Source organism: Cyprinodon tularosa, unplaced genomic scaffold, assembly GCF_016077235.1.
Source record: "Cyprinodon tularosa strain WSP-4 unplaced genomic scaffold, ASM1607723v1 ctg583, whole genome shotgun sequence".
Taxonomy (NCBI): domain Eukaryota; kingdom Metazoa; phylum Chordata; class Actinopteri; order Cyprinodontiformes; family Cyprinodontidae; genus Cyprinodon; species Cyprinodon tularosa.
In genome coordinates, this window is record NW_024039322.1 from 20,811 (window position 1) to 41,691 (window position 20,881).

At 40.0% G+C, this 20,881-nt stretch overlaps 1 protein-coding gene across 1 annotated transcript in view; it reads right to left on the reverse strand.

Annotated features, from left to right (window-relative positions):
• LOC119797455 (extracellular matrix protein FRAS1-like) overlaps window positions 1-20,881 on the reverse strand; it is a gene marked incomplete at its 3' end in the record, with an annotated part of 322,128 nt that overhangs the window by 19,369 nt on the left and 281,878 nt on the right. The window contains exons 31-39 of the mRNA XM_038306524.1: window positions 14,644-14,760; window positions 12,681-12,795; window positions 10,991-11,128; window positions 10,542-10,574; window positions 8,856-8,987; window positions 8,555-8,677; window positions 6,725-6,981; window positions 5,335-5,486; window positions 3,011-3,173 (exon numbers count right to left, since the gene is read on the reverse strand). Coding sequence (XP_038162452.1) covers window positions 3,011-3,173; window positions 5,335-5,486; window positions 6,725-6,981; window positions 8,555-8,677; window positions 8,856-8,987; window positions 10,542-10,574; window positions 10,991-11,128; window positions 12,681-12,795; window positions 14,644-14,760 — 1,230 coding nt within the window. The remainder of the gene's footprint in view (window positions 1-3,010; window positions 3,174-5,334; window positions 5,487-6,724; window positions 6,982-8,554; window positions 8,678-8,855; window positions 8,988-10,541; window positions 10,575-10,990; window positions 11,129-12,680; window positions 12,796-14,643; window positions 14,761-20,881) is intronic.

The window sequence follows — 20,881 nt, forward strand, 5'->3', positions numbered from 1 at the left end:
AACAGCTTAAACTTAAATTTAGCTTAATGTGCTGTTACAAACATTTTATTTAGCCTCTATCTTTTACAAAATAAAAGTCAGCAAATGTTGGAGTTCTTTAAAATCCTAAGCTCTTATTTATCATTCAGTTCTTTGGTTTGCTTGGTGAAGATGTACACTCAGGACTTCTTATCAGTGACTCCATTTGAAGGATTTCCTACGAGGAGGAGTCTCCAAAAAAGACACAAAACTTGGTGGAGAGGGATTTTTGCTACAAACCCCCAATGACCTCAACAGGGATATGAAAATTCATTACCCAGATTAAACTGGGGAATGTCGCTCTGGAAAAGATTTCTGGGATTCCCTCCAGGGATCCAACTGACTGAAAACCTGATCAAGTACACATAAACTGCTTGTTCTTTTAAATCACTGCTTAAAACATGACCTTTAACAGCAGCTGTCCATCAAACAATCTGACTGATGATGTGCTGCAAACATTGGTTCCTCCTACGTCTGCTTTTTTAACAACCTCTTCCTTAATGCTTTGTTATCTTTTTTTCTTTCAATGTCCTGTGAAGCACTTTGCAGCGCTTTCTCTATGACGCTTTGCATCCGTCACCTGAGAGGCAAACATTGACAAATTCTAAGAGGGACTCTAAGTAGTAGCTATTCAGAGTAAACAGACTAATCGTGTTTATTTTCTATAGGATTTTAGGGCAGAAAATGCAAAATAAAAACTTAATTGAACTCACTTAAACCAAGTTAAAATTGACTGATGTGCATTTTTAGTTTTTTTAATCATACTGTGCAGTTCAATGTTGTACATCTTTTAAGTTCTGCCCAAAGTTTTTAAGCCTGAGCAGCAGAGCGGAGTTCTTATTTTTTCTTCTAAAAACATGAGGAAAATGTAGGATAAATGATCACAGGCTGCAGGTCCTGAACAGGACCTAACAGATGGATGTTTCTCAGCTCAGCATCTACTGCTCCTTTTCCCACAGGCTGTATCGGGCCATCTCGGCTCCTCTCTCCTCACTTTGTAACGGTTTTCATTACGTTTCCTTCTGTACCAGACTGGATTTTTTTTTTTGGTCCTGCTCAGGTGTGGATATGAAAGAGAACCAGTTTAGGGCTAAAATGTGACACGGAAAAACTGCTGTTCCTAAGAGGAGGAGAAATTAGGTTTTCACTGAGGAAGTGCAGAAACAAAAAAATGGAGCTGGAGAGGGACTGCATTCATATCAATGACCACAACACATGGAATAGGTCAAACTATAATATATAAGCCCATTTGAAGGGGGGAAAAAAAGCTTTGATGTTAGATTTCTGGAATACATGCAGACAAATGGGATGTGTCCACCTGATGTGGACTGTTTTTTTTAACAGGCGGATGATCTCCTTCTCCCACCTCCTGCACACGGATCCTGTGACCCAAATATCAGTTAAAACCGAACACGTCTCATCTGTGTAATCCAGCAGGATGATCTGACAGTTTTGTATCACTGGGTCACACTGAAAGCTCTCTATTTTTGTTTCCTAAAGAGTTTGTTTCACAGATTTATTCATGGCCCCTCACTGAACCGTGTAGGAGGAGAAAATGTAGCTCTGGCAGGTCTTTGGTCCAGATAATTATCCCAGTGAATATTTTTATGAATTAAAAAAATATACAACACATTCTTGTTTATACAATCGTACAAATATTGTTCGTACATAACTTATGTTTTAACTTTTAGTTATTCACTTATTATTTTTCACTTTTTATTTCTTTTACAGTAGCAGCCACTTAAAATGGCCCTTCCCAGTAGAAAGCCATCCGAATGGCAGCAAAATCCCTTCCAACTTCCAGCCAATGGCCTTCTCATGGGCGTGCATGTATTTATACCCTGACTCCACCCTTTCACTGAATTACAGGGGCTGACCAGGAGATAACACTTTCTCCATAGATCAAGGCTCTTCAAAGTTTTCCAGGCTAAGGACCCCCAAACCGATGGCGAGACGGAGCGGGGACCCCCTAATTATATATGTTGTATAAAATTGAGATATATCAAACTGATCCTATAGTCAATCTATTTATTACATATGGATTCATTTAACGAGAGTAATTTCTCCCTGGGATTATTAAAGTATTTCTGATTCTGATTCCTGGTTGATGGGACAGGTGTTGTGAAGGAAACGGTGCCCAGCTTGAAAGAGCTCCTATGTGTCGCTGAATGTGAGCATTGATGACTGAAAGACATCTTCTGCCTCCATTTATCTGTTTACTACAGTGCGTTGAATTCATGGTAATGTGGAGTTAAAGACATTTCATTAGTGGAAAAACTCCGGGTTGGGAATATAAAAAAAAAGACTAATCAACCAAAACTTTCGCGAATCCCCTGCAGTACCTCCGTAGACCCCTAGGGGTCACGGACCCCCTGTTGAAGACCTCCGCTTTAGAATGTCCATAAATCATGACAGAATATTTTAGATGTTTAAAAATAAACTGTAGAAGACTAGCCAAGGACCAGCCAAGGGCCCATCAAGGAAAGTGGGGAAATGTTGAATGGCTACTACTGTGTTTTTTCATACAGTGTAAACTACACTGATTGCTGGAGGCGGAGCTTAAAGCCAGCTCCACCCATCAGGTTCTGGAAGGTGCGGAGAGAGAAAGAGGATGAAGAGGCCTGGCATCTGTAAAAGCAATAGCTGCAATCAAAAAAGATGCAGGTCTGCTTCTTTTCATTTGTTTGTGGCAGTGGCAACGTTTTCACTGGATTCCCTCTCTTTAGTGATTAATTCAGTTTTCACTAACCCAGTCCTCAGTCCTGTTTCTCCTCAACTGATATATTTTATGTATTTCTGTCTGATTGAAGATCAAAATGATTTTGAAAGATTAGATCAAACTCCTCTTTTTTCAACTGAAAAATGTTAACAACTGTTCTGTGACTCAAAAAAACTGTCTTTGAAACAGATTTAACCCCAGTTTATCACAAACCAAAATGCTTCAAAGAGAAAAGAGAGAACAAGAACCAGCATTAAAAGTGAAAAAGATCACCTTGATGCCTCCTTGCACGGTGACCACTGGCGGCTGTCTGGGCATGGAGGTGATGGTAATTGTGCACATCTGGTTGTCAAGGCGGTTGCTGTCTTCGTCATGGACAACAAAATGGAAGATGTCTGTGACCGGCTGACTTCCTGTCTCTAGTGAGGTGGTGTACCTGCATATGGAGAACCAGGTTACTCCTACTGGGCGACTCTTAAACAAAAAAAAAGTTCAAACACAGGACGTCATATCAGAGCTTTACGATAAAAAGCTTATCTCGGTTCAGAGAGAGGCAGGAGCATGCTTTAAATGCCAGAAAGGATTTATTTCTCCTGGGTTCGCCATTAACTGAAACACGGGCAGAAACTCTCCATAGGGAGAACATCCTGATAGGGCATTCAAACAACCAACAGTGGAGGAGCGGCAGCTCTGCTCCAAAACAATCACTTGATTGATGTGTGTTGGAGAAAGGATGCATCTAAAGGTTGTGGGACAGTAGCTCCAAAAGGCTGGAGATTCTTTTTCTAGCTGAGAGATGTGACCTCAGACGTTCTGCTACCATTTCCAGAATAATCAAAGAGAACTTGTCTTGCGAAAGCTGAACAAAGAAAGGAATGAGGAATCAATCACAGGTTTTTAATGGATGGATGTTTCGCTTCTTTCAAATAACAAGAGTCTCTTAGTCAGCAGAGATTTTTGGAAACAAGGTCTTTAAATCTCATAAAACGAGTCATCTGGATCAAAGACTCTAGCAGACATTTGGTGGAAGATCATTACAGGAAACTAAAACTTATACCCTTATTATTGATGCCCTGTTGTCCCATTATATTCTATTACTGTATTTTACACTTTATTTTGTTTCTGTTTGTTATTAAACTTAAGGGTTTTGTATATGAGCTGCATGGTGGGGCAGTTTGTAGCTCTGCTGCCTTGCAGCAAAAAGGTTCTGGGTTCAATTCCTGGCATAGTCCCCAATGAGACTATGCAAACTCTACATGGAGTTTGCATGTTCTTCCCACAAATCCGTGGGTTCACTCTGGGTACTCCAGCTTCCTCCCACAGTCCAAAAACATACCGGTTAGCTTTGATTGTGTGTGTGCATGGTTGTATGTCTTCTGTTTCCTCACAAGACCATGTGACCAAATATTCTGTATGAGCACAATAAGTAAACAACAAACTCCTCCCCACTGGAGGAGTGGAAAAAAAGTGTGAAAAAGATCGCATGATTTTAAGATTCATTTGTGATTTTTAGTGTTTTGTTTAGGTAGAGTGCTTGCTTCCCACCTCACTTTTTCCTTCCAGTTAACTTTCTTTGAATGGCTCGGATTCATGGTATTCTGATGGATCTACCTGTAAATCAAGGCATCAGCTGGTTTTGCCTTTGTTTCCGTGAACAGCTACATAAGAATCAGCATCTCATCTCATGACATATCGACAGAAGTGTGTCTGAGGTGTTTTTAAAGACTGAGGGATAAACAAATTTCGCTGTAATCTCTAACAGTAGCTTTCCCACAAATAACCGTGCTGAAATCAATCCCTGTCAAATTTTCCCTGACTCATCCAGCTTCGCACCGCTTGTTTGCTAGATCCAAAGAGTCAAAACAAAAACAAACAGTTGCGCCTGCAGCTCAGGAAGGTTCAATGAATGGAAATGAAGGAGCCAACATGTGAATGTTTTATGTCATGCCTCTCATTGAGGACTTCACCTCCTCTAACAGGTAAAACTGATTCTATGCTCATCAGCTCAGTTATTCTAACAGACTCCGCTCAAGAAAGAAAAGGAATTCAATTCTTTTCTTCTGGTTTTGGTCTTTTAAAAACTTTATTCTGAAGAAAAATTTAACAATTTTTTCTTTGCTCTTTTAAGTGGAAGTAAAAAAGTTCCTGACAGAGTCAAGCAGCAACCAGAGGAGCTAATCATGACTGCAACCTCAGCATAAAGAACCCTTGAAGCCATTTTATCACCTACAAACTCAAACAAACAGCCTGTCTCTGCTTTTTAAAGCAGCATCTTTATTAGAGCATCTCTAATAATGAAGGCGATTAATGTTGCAGAGGACAGATTATAATTATCCCAGGAAAACCTTTGACTTTAGGATGAGAGCTTGGTCTTACCCTTATGGTTGCTATGCTTCATGTGCTTTTATACGCATCTGAAGTTACAATAAAACCATCAGGAAGAATAAAAATCCTGATGAGAGGAGCTTCACCGTGTAGAAACTATTAACTTTGAAGCTCAGAGGAGCACTTTAGGGAAAAGTGGATTTAAAACAATAAAAAGCATCAGTGAATAGCAAATGAATTCACCAAATTTCATACACGAGTCCCTTTCCCACCTGATCCTGTACAGGTTGACGTCCTCCTGGGTGAAGGATGAATACTCCCTCAGCTCCTGAGGCTCCTGCTGGGAATAGGTCCTGGTCAGGATGCCGTACATGGGCACAGACACCAGCTCGATGTGGATCTGATCATCAGGGGATGTGCTGTCCTGTTATCACCAAAACACAGAGCCTCTTTAAAGTATTTTAGGTTCAGACATTATACCTTCTTTATCGGGATTTTAAGTGACCAAACAACACAGAGCAGAACTTTGAAGACTTGACTTTAAGACACTGGAAGGACATGATACAGGTTTCTCGATATTTTTGTAAAGACAGAAATATGACATCACTTTGTTTTCCCTAAATAAAACACAGGGCAACAACTACCTTCATAAGTCACCTAACCAGATAAAATAAATATTTTTATAGTTTAATCTTAGTGTAGGTGCGGTATTTCTGTAAAGGAACTTATTTGAGGACATTTGAGAACAAGCAGCATCACGATGACTGAATATCTCCTAGACAGTTCAGTACGTGATCTGAACATGGAAAGAGGATTTAAAAACCATAGATGTTGATCCTAACAAAGCAGGCTGACAAAGCAAAGAATTAATCACAAAAACAACAATGAGGCTCTTTGGAACTGTGGAGGAGACACAGAGAAGCAATCTCCATAGCCACGATAATCTATAGTGGAATACGGCAGTGGAAGCATCATGCTGTGAGGGTGCTTTTCTTTAGCGGGGATGGTGGAATCATGGAGGTAAATTCAAGACAAACCTGAAAGAGCAGTTTAGATCAAATTATGTGCGTCGCAGAGGAACAACCAAAGTCGAGAGCTAAACCAAACAGATTTTCTTCAGGATGTTCTTCATCCAATCTGACTGAGCTTCAGCTGTTTAGCAAAAGCAATGACCATACATTTCATGCTGTAGATAAAAATATTGGTAACTCTAACTACAGCAAAAAGATGTTTTACAAAGTACTGTTTCAGAGGTGATGCATGCAAGAGGATTTTAACTAGTTTAATAACGTTATGCAATTCTTTGTACTGCTCGATAAAAGCAAGAAACTGAGGAGGGATAAAGAAATATTGCAACTAGATATGGCACTAACATCCTGTATGATCTGATCAAACTTGGAAGGCACTAAACACAGAGTGAACCCAACCACGAAGGGAAGCAATTTTCACATTAGTCTGTAAATTTAATGTAATTTACTCCTTAAATTATACCAAACGAATTAGGATGTTAGACTCTACTAAACTATTTCATCGCCTCTGTTTGCAGAAACAGCACAGACAGAAGCTGCATGAATGACTGGATGCTTCTCTAAGTGTTTCAGGGTTCAGATATGATGTCATTTACCCAGATCTTTTACCCAGCATGCATTCCTTCTCACTCACAGTGTAGGCTATGTGTGAGCGTCTGATGACCGTGCTGCTTTTCTCGCCCACTTCCAGCGACAGAGTAGCTGCCGGGTCTCGTCGCGGCCCATCGCTCTCTTCGCTCACGCTGCTCAGCACCGTCACCTGCACCACTGTGGTTGCCATGGAGATCCCGTCGCTGACCGAGAAGGACATGGCGTCATCCTGGTTGGAGAGGCCAGCGTGCCGGTAGAGGAGGACTTTGCGGGTGATGTCACTGAAGGTGAATGTGTCGCCTGGAAAGAAAGGTGGATTTAGATAGAGTTTAATGCAAACGAAGTTATCAAGATAAAGCAGATGGTGGAAAAGAAGTGATAGAAATAATAAAACTCCTGCCTGGTACACATGGATGAAACAACTTAGAATAAATTCATATTTTACAACAGCAGTGCTATCTATTAGTAAAGGAATTAGAAAAAGCCAACCTTTAATTTGAATTCTTTAATTCTGTGAGGAAAAATGTCCGGCATTTTCCATCAAATCACTAGTGCTACACCTACGGAGAAATGCCAAATACCTCACATAAAATAACTCCTTTTTACGTAGAAACTTTTAGTTACTTTTTTAATTCATTTTTATTTTTTAGTTTCTCTTAGTTAACAATCTTGATTAATGATCACGACCGCATTTTAATAGACACTAGAAAACATGTCAATCCAGTAAGACACATTCCTTTTGACCTTAACTCTTCCAAATCTATATTAAGAATAATATTATAGAGTTAAAGCAACTGGGACAGTCAAATTAAATATGGTATCAAATTTACAAAGAACACAAGATCAAATTGGAGCCCCTTGGGGATCACCAAGTCTCCATGACCATCATTAAACAACATCTACATGCTAACTGACTCCTGAGCTATCTCAATAGTTATGCTGCTATATGCTTAGACTACTGGAGGACATAGGGACCCCTATTTCATCATTCTGCTTCATTCTATCTCTATTCTTCCGCTCTGCAGAATCTGTTAGTTCAATCTCTAACGTTATGCTCTCTCTGCTTTCTCTCATAGTAGCTTCCTCTGGTCTGTTCCTGTTTGGCTGTGACTCCATCCTGGAGAGAAATATCAGCTGTGCTGCTGCCATCAACACCCTTGTTTATAGATTTTGGAGCTCTGCCTTTTTTTCCAGGTGTAGTCCTGTTTCTCTGACTGTGAGTGGCTGGATGTGCTCTCTTCATCCTCTGACGTGGGAGTTAGCTCGGAGCTCGTCTGATGGCTGTGTGTTTCCTGTATGGGGCCGCCTTTTACAGTTGCGTTATGTATCTCTGCTCTCCTTTAACCCCAGTCGGCATCGGCAGATAGCCGCTCACACTGAGCCTGGTTCCGCTGGAGGATTCTTCCTTTTAAAAGGGAGTTTTTCCTCTCCACTGTCGCTACAACCATGCTTTGTGTGAGGGATTGTATTTAAGTCAATGAGTCGATGCAAAGAGGTTTTTTCTTAGATATAAAACTTTGAATCAATTTGACTGTATGATCTGGTTGAATTGTAAAGTGCCATGAGATGACATGTGTTGTGAATTGTCGCTATATAAATAAACTGAATTGAATTTAACTGTTTAGATGCTTTTGTTTGATTAGACTGAGATTTGGCTTTTAAACCACAAACACTTCAGGCTTTTACCACGGAGAAGGATCCATGATGATGTGGGCTTGTTTGCCTTCAGAGCCTTATTAGAGTGTATGGCATCATGAGCGTTTTTTTTTCTTCAGAAAATTGAATTTAATAATTGGATTATAAAGCAAATGACATGGTAACATAAAAAAATGTATCTGTACCACCAAAATTAAAAATTAATAATGTGGGTTACCGTTAATCATGCGGATGTTGGTATCAGTCCTAATCAACTCTCCGTGGATGGGAGCGTCAACCAGCTCAAACTCCAGGTCATCTGGATCCGTGTCCACATCGCTCACCGCCAACAGCTGGCCTCCTGGACACAGAGCACAGGAGACAAACAAAGGAAACTAGCTGTAATGTATCTGCTAAGAGAAATCATCCAACTTTAAAAGGCTGCAGATTTTATGGCCTCGCTGTCTGCTAACATGCTTCAGCTCCACTGACACGTTAACCAATGTTTCAGCTGGGTTGGTTTTTCCATTTTCTCTCACCGAGGGTAGCTTGTCCCCCCAATTTGACTTCCAGCAGCGGGTCCAGGACCTGAAAGACTGGCGGCTGCTGGTGATTGGACAGCAACAGGATGACAAAGTCCAGCTCAGGAGTGGTGTGTTCGCCGTCCGAGACTGAGGCACAAAAACACAAGCAGATGAAGAAAGAGGAGAAACTTAACCAGACCTACAAAGATTTGTACAGCAAACACACCCAGGGATGTTCTGTATAGTAAAATATGTCAACAGCAAATTAGATTAAACCCTCATAAAACCAGAAGGCTGAAAATTCTACAGTTTGGATGAAAAGAACTAAAGATGAATAAAGATGATAAAACGTGAATACATATATACGTTTCAGGTAAAATAAAGAAAAATAAGAACACCAAGCTTAAAAACAGCTCGCAAAAATAGGGAGGATTTTTTTTTTTACTAAACTGTTTATTATTACACACATTTATGCTTTTAGTTTTTTTTTTTTTTTGCAGCTAGAGTATGTTATATAATATCATATAATGTAATGTAATGTAATTTATTATAATATACAATAATACAAGCTGGTAGAGCAGCTGGTTCATCAGCTGGACATTTGGCAGAATGTGTGTTTACACAGCTTTAATGAAGACTCTGGCTGCTTAACAACCATTAGCCTCAAGACTCACTATTTTAATTAAAAATGCTCAAAATTAGGAAAAATATTTTTATAGCTTATAAATGGAACTTTACAGAAAGTTCCAGGATTTAAACAGTATATCTATCCTTGTCCCTGCAGTATCAAACTATTATTATGTGCTATTCATTCCACCTGCCTCTGACAGCAAATACTGGGCAGAACCCAAAAACAAAACATCCTGAAGACAGAAAAAGTCACCCCATGAAATACCTTAACAGAGCATCAAAACGGCTAAAGAACTACTAAGGAAAAATACGGAGACTGGCTACCTGGATGGATGGATGGATGGATGGATGGATGGATGGATGGATGGATGGATGGATGGATGGATGGATGGATGGATGGATGGATGGATGGATGGATATTGGATGGGTGGGTGGATGGATGGGTGAAGGATGGATGGATGGATGGATATTGGATGGGTGGGTGGATGGATGGGTGAAGGATGGATGGATGGATGGATGGATGGATGAAGGATGGATGGATGAGTGGATGGATGGGTGAGTGGGTAGGTGGAAGGATGGATTGATGGGGGGTAGATGGATGATGTTGGATGGGTGGATGGATGATGGATGGATGGATGGACGGATGGATGGATGGATATTGGATCGGTGGGTGGATGGATGGATGGATATTAGATGGGTGGGTGGATGGATGGGTGAAGGATGGATGGATGGATGGATGAAGGATGGATGGATGAGTGGATGGATGGGTGAGTGGGTAGGTGGAAGGATGGATTGATGGGGGGTAGATGGATGATGTTGGATGGGTGGATGGATGATGGATGGATGGATGGACGGATGGATGGATGTTGGAAGGGGAGGATGGACTGATGGAAACATGATGGATGGGTGGACAGAATAAACAAAAAAAAGAATAAATCCAAAGAAATTATGAAAGAACAAAACTGTGGAAGTAAAGAAAAAGAGGGAAAAAAGATGCAATGAGGAAAGAAGGGAGGAAAAGCTCTTCCTCTCGCCCTCCTTCCATGTTCAAAGTGGAAGGACAATATTTACCTGTAAAATAAACACTTAGAGACTCCGGGAGGCCTGTCGGGTTTAAACAAAGGAGACTGTTACAACTGGCAGGTGATAAAAGGAAAAAAAACACCTTATCTTCAAATTCAGATGCTGTCAGGCTGGACAAAGAAAACTTTAATGAATAAACAAGAATGCTTAAAACAACTGAAGAGTCAAAGAGGAAGGGTTTCTGCAGCAAAGCTCTAAAACCCCAGATTAAGAAACATTTAACTTGGCAAGCTTTGATGTTGGATTATGGATTATCCTTTAGAACCAAGGTGTTTTAAAAAATCCTCTTAACTGTCCAAACCACCCTCGGACTGCTTTGAAAACAGAGTTCAACTCCTCTGCTGCCGTTTTCAAGATTCAGTATTGAGTATATAAAATAATATATCCCCTCTAAGGGCTGAATATGAAAGAATGCATGACTATAAGTAAGGCCACACCAGTAAAGGAGTACTGGTAGAGTTCCTGGAGGTGTGACGGAGCATGCGGGGGTCTGTAGATGATTTTTCCGTTGTTGACGTCAGCCTGCGTGAAATGTTTCATGGCTTGGAGCGGTCTGTCTCGATGTTCGATGACCCCTAAAACAAACGCAGGAGAGGCCAAAATTTACCGACTCATACAGGAACACTGCAGTTAAAATCCATGAATAAAGCAAACCTTTCCTTCTTACCAGGACTACATTTGAATAGTTAGTCCTAACTTCAGTATGAACTTTATAAAATCACACTAAACCATGCCCATATTCATATATGCAAACAGACTTCGACAGATTGACTCCTTGGTCACAAAATATTAGCTTCATATTGAAATTATATTAAAAAATTCAAAATTTTCGGCAAAATACATTTTCATTCACTTCCAAACTGCTTAGATTTTATAGCATTTAATTTAGAGCCTCTAATGACTAAGAAATGAGAAGGTAACATTTTAATAATTTGCAGCAGAGCTTCTAAAAGGATCAGTTACTATAACAGTAACTCTTTCATGGTGTCACACAGGTATTTGGGGGAGTGGTGGCCTAGTGGTTAGGGCATAGAGCTTGGAATCATGAGGTTCAAGCCCCACTCCCACAGACTGACACTCTGGGTCTCCGAGCAAAGACACTTAACGCCCGATTACTGCCCAGGCACTCAATGGCAGCCCACCGCTCCCCAGGGAGATGGGTTAAATGCAGAGGCAAATTTCTCCATTGTGAGATCAGTAAAGTAAATATAAAAAAAAATAGTTTACTGAAAACGAAAAAGAGTCCCCAAAACATATTTTACAGCCGTTTCCATCTATAAAGCTCCCTGACCTGAATCCCTACTAGATTGTGGATATCTTGGATACAATCAGATAAACACAGTATAGTAAGATATGCATGGTTTAATTAATGGTTAGACTGCAATATTGTTTATTTTTCTCCAATGTGAAAATGAAATTAAAATAAAGTAAACTCATTTTAAAGAGAGTTTGGTCATGCAAAGACAGACTTGCTGATACTTTATTTATACAATAAAAAAGAAATAAAACATTTTTTAATTGGCTCCTTGACAAAACCGATGCCTAAATGAAATCTGTCCACCTAATATAAAAACAGCAGAACAATGAGAGGGTTGTGTTTTTAAAAATGTGAATCTAACCTCCTTCCTCTCCTCAGCCTGACTCGTCACTAATTGATCATTGCATTAGTTGATGAATGAGAGCCGTTCTAAAGCGTTTTTCCGTTTCATTACACCAAGCTGAATGTTAGGCAGCAGACTGACGGATGCTGAAACAAGCGTGTTTAGGTCTGAGTGGTGCATTAAATTCAGCTGCAGTTACACAGGAAGTCCATGTTAAAAGCGTTGCACTAAAAACATTTAGAAATCAGAGAACTATGAAATCCTGTTTCAGTGTAAGAAGGTCAATAAATCAGTTATAAGAACATTATGCTACAAAGAGGAGAATTAACATTTATCTAAAACAGCTTCTAAAAGGGGATTATTTTCATTTCTTGGGGATTAGGTTTAGAGGTAGGGTGAGTATTAGCTGTTAGTAAAGGCAAGAAATACATTTGTGATATAAAGGGTTATGGTTCCAGATAGGGTCAGGGATAAATGCAGTGCATTTGGGTAGAAATACAAGCTTGTATTTATGCTCACGGCTCACCTTGTCCGGGCAGAAGTGGTTTGGTGATGTTATAGATGAGCTTCTCGCTGGGAGTCCCAGCATCGATGAAGGAGAGGGCTGAAGGTGTTATTTCTGTTACCTGATCATCCAGAGCCTTCACAAATACAAACATATAAATAGGTTAAAATGAGAAAATAAAAACAGCAGTTACACATTAAACCCAAAAGATAGAACCCTAACTGACCAGTGTGCTCATATCAAAGTGTTTAAAGTTATTCATCACTATACAGCTTGACACAGACAAAATCTACATACCATACTGTAGAAATAAAAGATAAAAAAAACAAACAAATGCATTTTTTTTTTCTTAGGGATTATGAGGGAAATCTTTTTGAACACACTCATCATGGGTTGATAAGCAGTTTTCTACCATTTTGTTACCCATTTTAGAGCACTTTTTTTTTTACTTAACATTTGATTTACATTAATTTATTCATCTAAATATTCATTAATTTAAATATGAAATGAGAGATATGATGTTCCCTGTGTCGCTAACAGACAACTTGGTTCTCAGACTCCAGGTTTACTGCTGGTTTTTGAAGTTTCTAAAAAAGGGAAACCGACCCCCAGTGTAAGTTTGTGAGGGTGTCTACCTTTAGGATTAGTCCTAAAATGTTACTTTTGATTAAGCTTATAGTTTCCGTGATGATCCTGAGCTATTTCTATAGTTATGCTGCTATAGGCTCAGGCTGCAGGAGGATATAGGGACCACTTTTCCTCCGGTTTTGTATCATTTTATTTATAGTAACTATGTTTGCCTCTTCATAAAAGTCATTTTCTTCAGTTGAGACAGTCCTGGAGGGAGGGCGGTTGTGGGTAGGGGGTTGGAGGGGGGATCAAATAAGACACTGTACCTCTGACAATCACCTCAAACTCTTTATCTTTAGATAATACACACAGTGGCCTGGTCTTTCAGTGAATTAACCTTTTGGTTCTAGACATACAGTAGCTTCCAACTCGGCATTTGCTGCAGCTATCTGTTCTTTCTTCCATCTTTTACACTTAATAACTGGCTAAGAGCTCATCTACTTAGCTGGGTTTCTTTCTCATAGCCACTAAAGGGACTGCTGCTGCATTAACTCCTTTATTCCTTATATACAGTATACAGTAGATAAGTGCTTGTGAGCAAAGTATCTACTATATCTTAATAAACCACCAGTCAGTTGCTGCAGAGAGCTGTTCATGTTTAACTAGGATACACTGCCGTTTTTTTTTTTAGGTTAAACTGAATTTTCTTTCCAAACATCGCCACATTTTGGCTCAATATGAGGAATTCGTAAAAAGTCAAGACATGATGCAATGTAATGTCCACTGTTCCACATACAGGGATTGCTGCTATATGCAGTCACCTGTGTTACCTCAGATATCTATTTAAATATTACACAGAACTTGATTGTAATATTTAAGTACGATAACATTGGAATTTTATACAACAAAGCACATTTGAATTGATGAATTGAATTTGCTCTTATAAATTAACTGCATCAATTGAAATGAATCCTAAAGCTTTACACTTTATGATGGGGGCAGCATCATGCTGTGGGCCCATTTTCCTTGCTGCTAAATTATTCAATTTCACCTAAAATTAAAGGCTAGATGAAATTTTGTATAAAGAATTTAGAAAAAAAAAAAAAACATTCCACACAGGATGTCACTGTTTAAATGTTTAACCATATGCACTAATTAATGTATGTTTTGATACAAAAAAAAGAAACTGTTAAGCTAATATTCATTCTCAATTCTTCCAATCAAACATTTTTGTACACAGTTTTATCAGCTATTTTGGAGCAAATATTCCTACATTGTGGTCCAAAGTGTGTTTAACACTGAAGTGCAGTTTTAGCTTTGTGACACAGAGGCAGCTGTCCTCTCTGGGGGACGCTTAGTGGGATTCTATATAGCTCAGGGGACAGTTAGTGTGTTTGTCTTTGCTTTTGCTCACTGTGATCTGCAGGTCACAGTCGGGTGCCAGTTGTGGAAATCCTGGGATCTGAGGTAAAACTCCGATAGTGAAAGTCTGAGCATCGCTCTGTATGAGAGGGGAAACATCCGAGGAAACCTGCAAACACAAAAGGAAAAAGATATCAGAGTGGATTTCATAAACAATCAGCTTATTTTGTCACACAACTTAATGCAAGGAAACAGGAAAAAAAAATCCAGCAAAGACCAGAGAGATGCATCATCCTTTAGCCTGACCATCTACTGTGTGTCATGTTTCTGCTAAGAGCTCCTTGGAACAAAATACTGATCTTAGCCAATTCATCCTTCTCTGTCAATAAGGCATAAGTCAGAAACTATTAACTGAATCTAACAGACCATAAAAGTAAAATTAACCCATTTTTCTGCAGTTTGTCCACAGCTGTGACAATTGCCGGGTATGAGGTGCGATTGTTGCTGAGGTAAAATCGTCCGATTCCACCCATCTGTCAGTAACCTCTGTCATAAAACATTTATAATCTTGCAAAAAACAAACACAGCATCTGCTTTATCCCGACAGACGAGGGGAAACTCTTTCGAGCACTTTGTAGAAGCACCGGGGTTAAAAGGGGGCTTTGAAAGTGGCCGATTTTACAAGAGTAACCATTCACATGCCTGAGGTCCTTCCCAGGTTAGCAGCTTTTCTTCTCAACAAGTTGCCACTGAGCAATAACAGCCACTAAAGCTGAAGACTAAAGAAAAAAAAAAAAGAACCCGGACCTCTTTTTCCTGTTTGAATTCTCAGCTAATGCTCAGACATTTTTACACCTCTTTAGTTCTAACTTTCCATTAATTAGAAATTATTCTCTTTTGGATTAAGCCAAATTAAGGGCTGATAAGCACCAAGTGGTTTAGTCTAATCCTTTAGCTCTTCGACCAATAAAAAAAAACAGAATTTCCCATCACACCAGTTAAAGTCAAAGCTTTATATCAAACTTTTTTATTCAAACACGACCCTAAAGACCGTGTCAAACACAACCCTAAAGACTGTGAAGTCATGATCTCTGCATCGTTTCAGCTATGTCTTGTTTGTTTGCATCTTTCTTTTGTAGAAAATAAGTTTGGGAACTTGTAGAGAAGAAGCCTGCAGTTAGTGCCACCAATCACAAGTAATGTGCTGTCATGAGAGTCAGAGCCGAGTCAGCTGGATTTACTGAAGGCGGTGTCGCTGCTGTAAATTACTGATTATACAGCAGATTGGATTCAACATAAATGCCACGCTCCTTATATACGGTACTGTTCAAAAGTTTCTGAAGGTCTTTACTTTTTTGGAGGCTGGGTTAGTAGATTTTTTTCTCAACACAAAAACCCACAATCTTTCTCTAAACAGGATTAAATTAGACAAAAACGAATAAAATACTTGAACCTAGAGGGCAACCTAAATGCAAAAACATCGCCGACCAAACACAAAATCCCAGTACATTTCAAATCAAACAAGACCCTTAGACAGAGACTGGTGCATCCTAAAGACAAAACCCCCAGACCATATATGAGCAGAGTGGTGTATGCAGTTCATTGCAGTGAGAAATGCTCTGATCTTTATATTGGAGAAACCAAACAACCTCTCCACAATTGCATGACCCAACCTAGAAGAGCAACCCCTTCTGGACAAGAACTGATTGTTCATCTACACCTTATGGACAAAGGACATTTTGAGGACCAGAATGTTCAAATTTTGGACAAAGAAGAAAGAGGTGTAAAGGAAGCCATTTATGTTAAGAGAGAAAAAACAACCTTACAAAGAGGGGGTGGTGTCAGGTTTCAGCTCTCAGAAACTTACAACGCAGCGATAGAGTTGATTCCTTCTCGCTATCATACCAACCCCCACCCCATACAGGGGACCATATTGCAGGTTAACGAAAAAACCAAAACAACTGCCCATTCCTAAGTTGCAGACCCATTCTTCTGGTTCTATTTGCATGTTTTCTATGCCCTTGGAAGGCTTTGTTGGGCTACTCTATAAAGCTTGGAACTTATCAAGACATTTTGAATAAAAAAAGATTCCTGGATGGGAAGCGAAATGTCTTTAAACTTGCAAAAAAAAAAATTCAGTGGTTTGTCTTTTAGCTTTTTTTACTTTTCTGAAATGACTATGATCTGGATGACTGAGAATCTTCACCAGCTACTTGAACCTAGCTTTTAAAACAGTTGTTAATCATATTAAACTCATGAGGACGATTCACACTCTTTAACATTGGATTTGTTTCAATATTTTTTTCGTCCTTAAAGGTATAATGGAACATTTTCACGAATATTTGAAAGACCCGCCCTCTCCACAAAAAAAAAAAAAGGCAAATGCACAATCCTGTATCCGCTTCCGAGAGCGAACGCCTATTAAGTGCGTGCAAGTGTGTGCACAAGTCCATTTCTCCTCAAGCACCCTCTGTTTAAAAGTTTCTGTATGCATCTCTCATACAAGCTTACTTTTGTGAAAATGGAGACGAGCACATAGGACGGTGTTACGTAAACAGATCACCAGAATGATTGACAATTAGGAGGACCACTTATTTAGATGATCCACCCGGCAAAAGAAAATCCTCCACTATATTTTTAAATAATCAGTCATCTTTAAGGAGGCAAAAACATTTTCACTCTACTGTAGAGATTTAAGTAGGTCTACATACTGTAGTATTTCTTAAAACAATAACACAAAGAAGAGTATTATACGTTATTGTGTGGAAACAAGGATGTTTGTGTTACAGTAAGGTTTCCTCGTGTTTGTTTTCTTATTATTTCTAAGTTTTTTTAATTTGGTCTTTTTCACAACAGCTCATTCCTCTTTGGAGCTTTTTGGTAATTAGGTCATCTGTACATTTTTCATTTTTGTGTAGAGGTCCTACTGATTATTGTACCATGTATACCTTTGCATCACCCTGCCAAGAAGCACATTTCATTTAATCAGAGTAATTAAGCAATTTTTATCAACTACACTGTAGTTTATTTTCTCTTGTAAATGTTTGGCTGACTTGCTGCTGATTTATTTGAATTTCTCTACTTTGGGAACAGATTAAACTGCTCATCTTGCCTCCGTGTTTAAGCTCCCCGGTTTTCATTGTTTTTTGCTCGATTGTACCCTGTATGTCCATGCCAGAAATTAATATATTAATTTCCTCTCTTAGTCTCAGGTCTCCCTGCACTCGCGTCCCACCAAAAACATCCTTGACAGTTTACTAAAGTTCCTGCCTTTGTAAAATTAACACCAAGGAAAAAACTCACACAAAGAAATCAGTAGAGTGAGAAGTGAAAGCCATTAAAGATGAAGCTACGGAGGCATCAAATCACCATGATCAAAGTATTTCCGAGGCCGTGAAGCAGAGTTCAACAAAGTTTGTTTTCAGCATCAAACATAGTAAAGACTAGAATCCAAACACTGACAGGTTAAAATCTTTGCTCTGACAAACTTGGAAACAAACTCCCAACCTCTGAGGAGCTTTTTCTTCATTCTGATAACTTCAAATGTTTGTGTTTCAAGTTGTAAGAGGATGTGTGATCATTATAAATTGCTATGAGCTTTTGGCTGCCTCTGCCGTTTGTCTAATGAGGATAAAAAGCACTGATTAATGCCCCATTAAAGGAACTTTATTGGATTTGGAGCCAATCTGCTAATAATTTGGTTGTATTACTAATGTTCAACATAAATCTCTGTAGGATGATCGCTTCAGTACCTTCAGCAAACTGAATAAAGATGTGAAGCACAATAGTTAAACTCACCATAAAGTTGGCAGATTTAGGCTAACTCTGAGGTGGTTAATGCTCTAAAATACACTCACCAGCCACTTTATTAGGTATACCTGTCCAACTGCTTGTTAACACTTAATTTCTAAGCACCCAATCACATGGCGGCAACTCAGTGCATTTAGGCATGTAGACATGGTCAAGACAATCTCCTGCAGTTCAAACCGAGCATCAGTATGGGGAAGAAAGGTGATTTGAGTGACTTTGAACGTGGCATGATTGTTGGTGCCAGAAGGGCTGGTCTGAGTATTTCAGAAACTGCTGATCTACTGGGATTTTCACGCACAACCATCTCTAGGGTTTACAGAGAATGGTCCGAAAAAGAAAAAACATCCAGTGAGCGGCAGTTCTGTGGGCGGAAATGCCTTGTTGATGCCAGAGGTCAGAGGAGAATGGCCAGACTGGTTCGAGCTGATAGAAGGGCAACAGTGACTCAAATAACCACCCGTTACAACCAAGGTGGGCAGAAGAGCATCTCTGAACGCACAGTACGTCGAACTTTGAGGCAGATGGGCTACAGCAGCAGAAGACCACACCGGGTGCCACTCCTTTCAGCTAAGAACAGGAAACTGAGGCTACAATTTGCACAAGCTCATCGAAATTGGACAATAGAAGATTGGAAAAACGTTGCCTGGTCTGATGAGTCCCGATTTCTGCTGCGACATTCGGATGGTAGGGTCAGAATTTGGTGTCTATAACATGAAAGCATGGATCCATCCTGCCTTGTATCAACGGTTCAGGCTGGTGGTGGTGGTGTCATGGTGTGGGGAATATTTTCTTGGCACTCTTTAGGCCCCTTGGTACCAATTGAGCATCGTTGCAACGCCACAGCCTACCTGAGTATTGTTGCTGACCATGTCCATCCCTTTATGACCACAATGTACCCAACTTCTGATGGCTACTTTCAGCAGGATAATGCGCCATGTCATAAAGCTGGAATCATCTCAGACTGGTTTCTTGAACATGACAATGAGTTCACTGTACTCAAATGGCCTCCACAGTCACCAGATCTCAATCCCTTTTTTTTTTTTTTTTTTTTTTTACAGTGTCCTGTCTGGCAAGGTGGCAATAAGAATAATTGTCTTGATGCCAAAAGGAGGAACAGATTTTACTTTCACAAGTGTAGCGGTATGGCAATTGCCATACTGCCATACGGCAGCCGGCCACCTCGAAGTAGGGCCGGGCACCCCAGCCCCACAGAGCACCGAAACACGCCCCGCCCCCCGGCACCAAGCCCCGGCGACCGGCCGCAACACCCACCGCGACCGCACGACCCAGGAAAAACACACAGGCGGCCCCGCCGGCGGCCGGGGCCCACGCGCATCCGCCGCGAACCGGCCGCGAGCGCCAACGCGCGCAACGAAACACACCGCGCACAGAATCAGCCCGAGAGCAGAAAAGCCGCCCGGCGCAAAACCGCAAGAAGAGCAGACCGCAGCCGGCGCAACCACCCCCCCCCCCCCAGCAGCCCGAGGGGCAGCACAAAGCCAGAGCGGAGCGAACCACGCCGCTCCCCCACCGGACGAAGCCAAAGCAGCACAGCCACGTCCGCCGCTGTCGCAAAAATATGTTAAAAGTACAGATATCAAATGCCATTTTTAGTTATGTTGTTTACTTATAGGTTGCTAGAACAGGGTGACCTTTTTTTGACCTTTTATGAATGAAGGGGGAAATGCTGCATGTAGATTGTCATTATGGTAAAAAAGCACGTGAGCATGTTGCAGGGAGAAGCAGCTGTTAGGGTAGCATTCTGCGCTGCTGTTAACACAAAGGTGATTAAAATAGTGCACTGCTTGTTGGACTGTAATAATCCTTATGGATCTCAGCTGCCATTAAAACACAAAGAAGAAAAGGAGCGCACCACTTTTTAGACAGGAGGAAAAAGCAGAAGTTTATCACATCCCGACACACCTGATGAGGAGCTGCCCTGAGTTATGGTGAGTGAGTTAATCAATTGAGCTGATCCTGTGATAAAAGTTTGCTTCATGACCAATTTAAAAAATATTTAATAAAAAGAAGAAAGATAAGACCATGGTTTACTGCTGGTATGAGTAAAAGAGACTCAGGTTCAGTGGATCTCCATGTTTCAAGCAGGGACTCATCTTAAGATGTTTTAGAACTGATTGGTGACATTTAGTTTATATTTAAGAAAGTTTTGTATTATAAGTTGTTTTTCTGCTTTTCTACCACTCAGTTTTGATACAAGAACATTTCTCATTAAAAATAGGAGTCAGTTACAGGAAAACTCAGACACAATCTGCATGATCGGATGGAGTAAGAGATAACTACCTATCCAATGTTCGTTTATTATGATGTTTTTGCTTCTAGCTCCAAATATTATACAAAATAAATATTATTTAGCATTTTTGGTATTTAATCAGATGAGAACAAAAAGTTTTCCTGTTGTACATTCTAATGTTTTTGGAAGTGATTTTCATTAATGTCTCTGTTTTAGAATAGTGTAAGAA